This window comes from Myzus persicae, unplaced genomic scaffold (genome assembly GCF_001856785.1).
Source record: "Myzus persicae strain clone G006 unplaced genomic scaffold, MPER_G0061.0, whole genome shotgun sequence".
NCBI lineage: Eukaryota > Metazoa > Arthropoda > Insecta > Hemiptera > Aphididae > Myzus > Myzus persicae.
The window spans coordinates 235,211-245,876 of NW_019103870.1; the positions used below are offsets into that span (position 1 = coordinate 235,211).

General features: G+C 27.4%; 1 protein-coding gene across 2 annotated transcripts; it reads left to right on the plus strand.

The window, feature by feature from the left end:
- Nucleotides 1–1,339: 1,339 nt before the first annotated feature.
- Nucleotides 1,340–5,505, plus strand: LOC111035681 (mastermind-like domain-containing protein 1). 2 transcript variants are annotated; one of them, XM_022317389.1, is made up of 3 exons: nucleotides 1,340–2,157; nucleotides 4,884–5,118; nucleotides 5,185–5,505. In XM_022317389.1, the coding sequence occupies exons 1-3, from the start codon at nucleotides 1,729–1,731 to the stop codon at nucleotides 5,382–5,384; spliced, it is 864 nt and encodes a 287-aa protein (XP_022173081.1). In that variant the 5' UTR covers nucleotides 1,340–1,728; the 3' UTR covers nucleotides 5,385–5,505. The 2 variants fall into 2 exon arrangements, with proteins under 2 accessions (XP_022173081.1, XP_022173080.1); XM_022317388.1 differs by having other exon boundaries at nucleotides 1,353–2,157; nucleotides 4,884–5,500.
- Nucleotides 5,506–10,666: the final 5,161 nt, after the last annotated feature.

Sequence of the window (10,666 nt, forward strand, 5' to 3'; positions counted from 1 at the left end):
CAATTCAATAACTCCGAAAAATAATACCTATTTGAAAGAATATTGTTTTTTAATTACTTAAATTATTGAAAACAATTTTTCAAAAATGTTAATAGTTTTTTAAATTCTGAATGTATTCCCCGTTAAATGTAGACCACTGGTCGGTAATAAAATTATTATTTTGGGTAGGTATTAGATACTTATTACTATGGTCTATGTTAAATATATAGACTATAGTTATAGATACAACGTGTTGATTTTTTAAAAGTAAACAGTAAACACGTATTTTCTTGAAAAAATAAGACAATCCATGCATGTATCACGGTAGGTGCATAATATAACAATAATATAGGTAGGAAATTAGGTAATCTATTATAAATTATAATTATTTGGGGGTAACTAGGTACCTAGTACCTACTGGCTTCTACCTACTTATATACATATACCTAATGGCTGCTATACAATATACTTTATTACTGCAGTCGTTTAACGTGCCTCCTGGTTCCTAAGGTACTTACACGGCAGCTATACAGTATAGACTATAGCACTATAGGTACCGTGGTCTGTGAGACGTGAGTATTGAGTATTGGAGTAGGTACTTTACTATACGTCTATACTATACATTGACATTCGAGTATTCGACTATAGTACAGTTGCAGTACTCACAAAATAAAGGCGTTTTGCCGTAAAGGCATATTATAATAATATTACACACGAAACAAGTATTTAATTAAATTTATTAAACATATTGAAACTTATAAGCACACCGCACAGATTATAATGGTGTAGGAAATTGTATAAATTGAGATGTAGGTATAATAATTTATTATTGTACAATTAATATTATGTATAATATTAATAAATAATAAATAATAATAATATGCACTTTCCATATTGTATATTACATAATAATATCATAGTACTTGTTTTGTCTTGACGTCTTGTAATAATTATTATTATTATTTAAAAAGAATAATCATGATATATTTACATGATATAATATTATCATCACAAGCACAATGTGAAAAATAAGCAAGTGACAACATGATGAAGTCACCTAAATAGTAAATAATAAATAGTGGGTAAATATAATAATAATATGTCATAACAATAATAATACTACTTACTAGTAATAATAATAATAATAATAATAATAGTAATAATAATAATAATAATAATAATAACAATACATCATCCCGACGCCAAGTCGAGCAACGCCGAGCGCGAACGACGGCTTCGGCAACGGCGAAGTGCGTCGAATCCGAAAATTGCCAATAAACATATGATTGGCGGCTTTCCGTTGGCGGTGTGGAACGCGCGCGCGGCGATTGTCGTGTAGAGGGGTGGGGGAGTCGCCGACAAGCTGCTGCCGCCGCTGCTATCGCGTTTCGGCTCGTGCAGTCGTGTTATCAGCGGGTGGCCAACGTGCCCGTTTGCAGCCGCAGCTCTAGTTAAATTTTTTTTTTTTTTTTTTTAAAACCAAAATTTCAAGCGCAAAAAAAAATCGTATGTTATTATATTACATAAAAAATATAATATAATATATTGTATAATATTCCCAATTATAAAATATATTTATATATATATTATATAAATAATATTCCGCGGCGGTCTTCTGTTTGTCGGTCGTCGAAATCGCCTATTTAATATAATAATATTATAATATTCAAACGTGTGCGTTTTCGATCAGGAGAGGTTCGCGCGCGGCATACCATTATTCCGCACGGGACCGTTCGTGATATTGTATAAATGGGGGAGTACAAATTTAGTGTAAATTCTAGTTTAAGTTCTATCGAGTACCAATCGTCGGTGAACACGTCCGGGCTGCCGTCGTCGTCGTCGTCACAGTCGTATTTTGCCGACGACGGCCCACAGCAGCTGCAGGACGTTGCCGTCAAACAGCAGATCTCACAGTCACCGGTAAACGGCGATCACCAACAGCTGCCCTCCACCAAAGGTACTGTCAAAGAAGATTCTGTGTTGGCAGCGTTAGGTGGTGGCGGTGGTGATAAATCATCGGGCGGCCCACAAATGCAGTTACCATCATCTTACAACAATGAAGCTAGTCTTAATGTGATAAACTCGTCGACCAACTCGTCTACGTCTAGTCTATGGTCAGCGTCCGTTGATGATACATTGATACACGGGTTAAATGCGTCTGCGGCTGCAAACAACGCAGTAAGTTATGCATTAAAAAATACAATGATTTTATATAATGTAGAGTTAACAGTTCTGTAGTGAGTTTTCACCTACCAAAAGTTTAGATATTATTATGTATCAACCTACCTTTTTGTTTAATTTAACATTTATTTTTTTCTTGTTTTCTTGATAAAACAATGAATAAAAATAAACCTATTCCTTGTAATTTTTTTCTATTCAATACTGGGCTTAATACTTTTAAATGTTCTATGCTTACCTATGAACTTTTATTAGGGAATACCTTTTTCTATAAGAATTATTTTAAATGTATTACATTAGGTACTTATAGGTTACTTATTTATAATTTATTAATGTTAACATTTTTTACATATTTTTAGCAATATAATTGTTAATATCTTACCAAGTTTATATGTATTGTGTGTACCTACACTGCAATTAGTAATTGTACCTACATTATATTATATGTACACATTTTTGAAAAATTTACATTTTATAAATAAAATATTAAGAAATTTGTATACAGTTGTTCCTAAAAACAAGTAGTTAGTACAATAGTACATGCTGTTTACTATAAACAATTCTTTAACTGCAGTCTATTAGTGTCAAATATTTGATATATTAATATCCTCTAATAATATAAAGTATGAACCATTCTTAGATGTATAATTTTGTTTTTATTTTTTAAGATTACCTAGGCGTTAGTTGTACAATTTGCTTAACAATATTTGGAAGTGCACATTTTATTATTGTTATATTTAAGCCTTTTTAAGGTCTCTAGCCCCCTAATCTCTGCCTGTATGTGTAATGTAAGTTTTTAGTAGATGATATTTAACATTATTTTAGAGTATTTATTTGAATATAAACATAGTGACTATTTATAATATTGTTAAGTATTAAGTTTGATAAAAACATATTATTTTTTAGTATTTCTAAAAAATTAGAATCTATTTAGTAAAGGAAATTAAAGTAAAGGAAAACAATGGAAATTATGAATTTAAATATATTTATCTCTAATACATGCTTATTTACTGTTTACTGAAAAAATAAATTGTAAACTTTATTAAGTTAGTATACATAATTATGTCTAACTATGTTTTACCTATCTTTATTCTTTAACCATGTGATTAAATATGTGTTGAATTTGGGAGGAAAAATGATCGTATTATTACTTACAGATGATTAATAGTGACTAGTGAGTGCATGTTATACTCATAATTTTGTATACCTAACTTAGGGAATTTAAAGATTTCAATAATAACAATATTTACTTTTATTTAATGGTGTTAAATTAGATGAAAATTGTTAAAATATGTTAAACCTAATTACATTGCTTAACAATCTTAGTTCATTGAATACTTGATTGTACTTAAGTTCAATTATTTATTTAAAAATAATAAATAATAATTTATTTTATTATTGTGGTATGTATTATATTGATTTACTAAGTATTGATTAAAATGCAATCAATAGTTGTCTAACTTGAATAAAACTTGAATAAGTTAATTTTTTCAATTTTTATTTATATTTATTTACATATTTAACGTAAATGAATTTTTTTTTTCAAATTAGCAAAAATTGTTATACAATTATTGTAAGCAGGGTTTGGGACTTATAGCACTTATAATCATTGAAATAAGCACTTACAAATATTTGACTAAGCAAAAAAAGCACTACAAAAACTATCAACACAATTTTTTTCTATATTATTGTTTCATTTTCATCATTAAAAGAAAATCAAAAACTTTTAGCGGTTTTGAGTTTTTGAAACCATTTAAACTTTTTCATTATACTTCCCTTAGATTTTCTGAAAATAAAATAAAATTTTGTGAAGAATAATAAAAAAAATAATTGATTAATTTGGCCAATTAGTAGATAAGCTAGTAAATACAAGTCCCATAGGTAAGGAGAAAAATTATTTTTAGTTTGTTACCGTGAACAAAAACAAAAACAAAAAAAACCAGAAATTCACTAAAATGTCTACGTTTTAGTTAGTGGTAGGTGTCATTATAAATCATAATTTAACAAATATATGCAAAAAAGCAGAAGAGATGATCAGAAAAACTGAAAGTATTCATTTCTTTTAAAAATTGGTAAAAGCAATGACAAGCATTTTTAAATTTCATAATTTAAGTTGTTATAACATGACATACTCTTCCACTGCTACATTATATGTCAAAACCATAAAAATAGGAAAATGCTATAAGACCAGAGCCCTGATTATAAGAAATGTCTATTTAAACAAGGCCAACTATTTATTTTTTCAATACCTAATAAAATATGAACAATGTACATTTTTATAAAATACATCAAGAAAATAAAGCTTATCAACTTTTCAGTTTCATTTATTTTATTTGTTAATAAATGTGTATTTAAATTCTAAACTGTCTTTATTATAATTATCCAACCAATGAAGTTTTCATAAATATTTCTTATTGTCTATGAAATATGAAAAAGAAGCACCAATCACTGTCATATTTACTAAGCGGCTTATTTGAGAAAGTTCTACTTATTTATGTAAATGACTGTCATTGTTATTTTCAGTCTCATTCAAGAATTAAACAATACCTATTTATTATAAACTTTTGTTAGACTTGAACATTTTTCCTGTACTCAAGAAAAATGATAAATTTAATTTATATTTGACACAATTTTAATTTTGGTGATAAGTTACATAGGTATATGGTTATTTGAAATTATATGTGATTAATTTTCAACTTAAATATTTTAATATTGAATGTTTTTAGAATTTCCCAAATACTTTGTACAATACTGGCCTGGGACCTCATCATCAGCAACAGCAACCACAACAACATCATCATAGACGTCAAGCATCTGGTGCCACACACAATTTCCCTCACAATCTGTCTAGGCAACTGCAACAGTCAGCTCATCCGCAGAACCTGTACATGGCCAGTAAGGGATATTCTTGGTCACAGTCACATCAGAATTCGTGGCTTAACTCTAGTCAAAATCAAAGTGGTATAGCCGGTTCGTCGTGGAATCGTGGTCGTTCTGTACCTAATTTGAATCCAATGCATGCTTTAGCTGGTCGTAAGCCAAATACTAATTACAATCATCATCAACATCAATCTACCCCTATGAATTCATCAAAATTTAGACGTAGTACTTCATATCCAGGAAAAGGATTATTCAATCAAAATTCAACAACGTTTGATATTAACAACATCGATGAGACAGACGTAATGAGTTATCAGGTAAGATTTTTAAATCATTTTAAGTTATAATTCATTTTAGTACTTAGACAGTTAAGTATTTATTGTCAAGGCAGAATATCAGGAGCCAGGAGACGATCCGGTGATTTACATTTAAAATCATCACTATGTTTTTATATATTACAATTTAAAATTTATTAAATTAAAAATTTGTTTTCTAGTCCTCTTATTTTTTTAATTCTTAACAATGGCTTTGTTTATCAATAAGAATATTTTACATTTTGATAATTTAAGTTAGCTTATAAGAAATTTAAACAATTAAACAAACTATCAATATATTTAAGATATGTATCTATACAAAAATAACAAAAAATTGTGCTCATTAGTGACGATAGGGGTTTTTCTATAGGTATTTATTTAGTACTTTTCTGTATTAAATCAACCTTGTAATTTCATAGTTGATAGTAAATATATATAAATATTTTCATACATAAATATTTTTAATTTCATTCATGAATATGATTAATGAATACATAATTTTAGAACTATGAAGCATCAAGCAATAGATACTTATTAGATTTTTAGTGCAGTAACAAATTTATTAGTTTTAACTCTTATTTATGGAAGATCAAGCCAAGTTTGAATTTTAAATAGTTAACACGTAGGTGATTTTTATTTTTGGTATGTTTCTATTTGATAGGAAACATTTTAAAGAAATGTCATCAAGTGCGATTTTGCTAATCATTATTTTTCATTACCACGGCAGCATGGTCCATGACTTATCAAATTTATTATGATTTACTTATTTAGTTGATACGGCAGTTATTCACAACACACCAGTATCTTGCATTGTGATACGATTAAAGAGCCAAATCGATACAAATAACAATGTGCTTTATTGTGTCTATTTAATCAAAATGTCACATGAGTTTATGGCATTGACATCTGATCAGTGTCAAGTTATTACCTTGATACATATTGTTTTAAAATGTCCAGCCAATTTATAATCTTTTATAGATACATGAATGAATTTCCAAGAAAACTTACTATTTTAAAATGGTAGCAATAATTTAAGTAATGCAACATTTATAACATTACTACCTTTAGGTTCAGTAGATTTTTTAAGGAATTATCACTGGGCAGCAAAAAATATATTTTCAAAATCAATATTAAATTATAGTGTGATTATTTCATGCTCGCCCCTCATAATTATTGAAAATAAATATGAATGCTAGAAAGTAGAAATAAATGGTAAAAGTTAATAAAAATGAGTTATAATTATAAGAAGAAATTTCAAGAAAGATATAATATTTATTCATTACTTAATTATTTTTTTTACATTTGAAAATTGTGTCACCCAGTCTTTAAAATGAAAATATTTTGTCACCTAGCATACTAGTTAAAAAAATTCATTGTTACTCGGTATAAAATTGTCATAAATAATTCGATCATGTATCCAGTTATTTTTCATCAATATTTTGACATACACAATCCACTTCAATACATAGTATAATATATAAAATACATTACCAATATGGCTTTAACAATAGTCGATAGGTATACAAATACTACACTGAGTAATATTAAAACCACTTTTCCAATTATACAATGAAATTTATAGTTTTCAATTATTGTACAAAAGTTGTTTCTGTAACTTTAAACTTTAATCATGTAGATAAAAACTTTTGAATAAACATATCTTTAATACTACAGTTCAGAGCACAAATGGAAGTTATAATTGTCGAATGATGTAGTCTACAACCTGTGATTCCGTACCAAAATATTTTCGAAGTGTTGCTTTTTCTATAACCATTAACTCGCTTTAATTATTTTAAATTAAAGTATAATACAAGTTACAACACATTTTTCAATTTTAATAGGTACCCATAAATATCTAACATTTGTGTATACTAGTGATACTTGATAGAGGGTGGAGTTAGTTTTATCTTTTATAATAACATTGAACATTAGTTTATCACTAGATTATGATTATTATGTAATAATATGATAATAAAGAATTCTCTTATCATACCCGTTTTCTATAATTAATTTAAAATGTATATAAACGGTATTCAAACTAGCTGATAGACTACAAATAAGATATTATAATATTAATAATATAATATTACTAATTGTATTATTTTTAAAGAGTCACAAGTGATACCTTAGGTTTATTAATAATTTAAACATGTATTCTTTAAGATGTCAGAAATTGTGATAAATAGGACTCTAAAACAAAGTTTAGTAACATCGCTGTTCTAATTTATTGGTAAAATGAAAGCATTTATTCGCTTATTTTAGTGAAGATTAATTTTGTTTTCTTTAAAATTGAATTATTTCCATTTAATTAATCGGTAGACCGATTAGGAAGGTCCAACTGTCCAAGCATTATCCTTAGCTGTTGTTTTATTTGTTACTCTAAGGAAAACTTAGGAAAACAATTCTTATGAGTTATGAGTAATGGCGGCATTATGCCAAGTCTGTTGTTTTTTAACGAACCCTCTTCCGTTCTCTTCTATCTTTTGTGAAAACTGCTTTGGCACTTCCGATTAAACACGTTTTTCTTGCCTATTTAAACCACCACCATATTAAATCCTCCATACCATTATCAGGAACCCTGCGGGATATTGGTAAAATGAATGGCATGCTTAAAATTGTTTGTTATTATTTTTTTACCTTTATTATATGAATTGTAAACCATTCATTTAAAATGTATTTACCGTTTTAATAAAAAAAATTAAAAATATACTTAACTCTGTTAAGAAAAAGGAATAGGTTATATATATTACATTTACAACTATACAAATATATAATTAAAATGTATAATTGGTGATTACGAAACTTTAAATCTCGTATTACTACTATACAAATGTTAAATTTAAACACGCCAAAACTCAAAAATCCAAACAAAATAAAATACCTAGGTAGTTGTATAGCATAGTTCAGCTATAGTTACTACCTATACGTACTTATATACTGTACTTATATAGTTAATATGTAGAGCATGCCAATATTAAACGATAATTTAAATATCATAAATTGTTGTTTAGTTTTGACGAATTACTATTGATATGATTATAACCTTCGGAATCTAGGAAATTTTACTTATTTTTCACCATTTCCCGGTGGCTTTGAATGAAGATCCAAACAATTCGATTAAACTACTAATAATAGAAAGGTTTGACATTTTATTTTTTGAATATAAAGAAAATTATTAAGATAATTTATTAATACAATAATTATTACCTACAACTAAACATTAAATTATTTTTATTGTTTATTCAGATATCCGTTCATTTTAATATAATATCATGTGTCTCATTTTGTTTCTGCACCCCTGTAATGTATTTAAAAAAACTATAAATGTATACATACGTAGCTAATAGATAATTTATGGGTTATTGATTAATGAATAACATTGAATTATATTTTCTTGTTAGGAATTATAAAAAAATGTAATAAATATTTCATATTTATGACAATTATACATAGAAACTAAAAAAAATATAAGAAGATATCAATAAGATGCTTGGTCTTCAATGAAATATTTAAAAAACAATTTTTTTAGACGTTTTTTTATTTCTAATTAAGTTTAATTATTTAATTATTTTTTCTTAAACTAAAAAAGTACGCCATTTAAATAATTTAATAATTTATACTTTCCATTCCTTTTTAGACCAACTATTTATCCGTATTAATAATATTGTATATTTTAAATGGAGACTGGGTATAATCAATTAATTTTTACCGGGGTTTTATTTCGTATGTACATGGCGTTTTGTCAAAATGATTACACATTCATACCAGTCATTCCTTCACGTCGCACTGTAACTCTCCTCCACGAAGAGTTAAGCAATTTGTGTAATAATTGTGCTATAAGGTAAAACAATACTAGACATTTATAAGCTGAATTCCATTCAGTGAAGTTTCACATAAAAGTTCTCTTAAGAAGATTTACCTCTTTAAATGTTTGTAGTCTTATTACAATGGCCATATCCCCGAATTTCAATTCATTTTGAAACTATTTATTATTCGCTGAAGTAGAATCCGTCATTTTCAAAATGTTTTTTGTTAATTGTGTTACAAATGTTATAGTCATAAATAAACGACAAAATTACATTTTTTAATATAGTTTAAATAGTTTGGTTGTATTCAATAGTATTTACTTATTGTATAGGTAAATCAAATATTTTTAATTTATAATCAAATCTAAAAACGAAAACCAGGTTGTCATATTGATGTAGTGTTTTTTCGTTGTTGTTGGGGTTTTTTTTGATACATTGTTTCAAAAGGTAGCCGACGCAGGCGTTAAGAAGACCCTCCGGCTGTACGGTCAATAAAAATAGTGGCCCCGCCGGCGGCGCGTGGACGACGGGCGGCTTTACTACGAATAACCTCTCGGGTTCGCCACGTTGCAATGTGCACATACACGCGCGCTTGGCAAATGACACAGGGGTGTGTGCCGACTGGCGGGTGTACAGACCATAGATATATAGAAGGTACTAACTAATGCACGTCAAAAGAAAAATAATAACACTAAAAGGTCAATTCGTATGTAAACTTCCCCAAAAAAGTCTTTTCGAGAATTTATGAATAAATTTTAATTTATTGTATACGGTCTCAATTAGTTTTACGGCTTTGAAATTTAATATTTATTTTGTATATTATATAGGTATATTGTGTATATATATTATATATAATATTTTAATTTTAAAAACTTGTTGATTAACTATCAAATATGTCTTGACTAGATCTATATAGTGCTTTATTTTATTTGATTAAATACCAGGCAAAGACTTTAAAAATTATATTTTTTATGTTTAATGGTACAATTGTGTTGTTTGTTGTTTAATATTAAGTTTTGGTTAACTTACTGAAAGTTATTGTTTCTTTATGCTTATAAAGTTAATTAATTTTTTTCGTTTATTATACCTACCTCAATAAAATGTGTTTTGTACAGGGTATCAATACTGAAATACTTAATTAATTTCAAACGTTCTTTACCCTAATCCCAAGAATTTTTATTGAACTATTATGTTAAAAAGTTTAAACGTATAAAGTAAATCATAATATGTTAAAAAGTACACAACATATTAAACAATATTTGTGTCTTACGCTTCATTTTAAGAAGTGCCTTCCTAAAGAGCCCCAGTTTCCGTGTATCATATAGTCTATAATATATAAAGTTTTATCTATGAATATTATTTTTTTTCCATAAATATAAAGTCCTGATTAATTTTTTTTTACCTAGAATTGTCACTTGTATAGTTGTATGTCAGCATTGTTAGGTTAAACACATCATATTGTTGTCTATAATATGAGTAGTTTGTCCTAAAAAGGACAAAAACAACGTG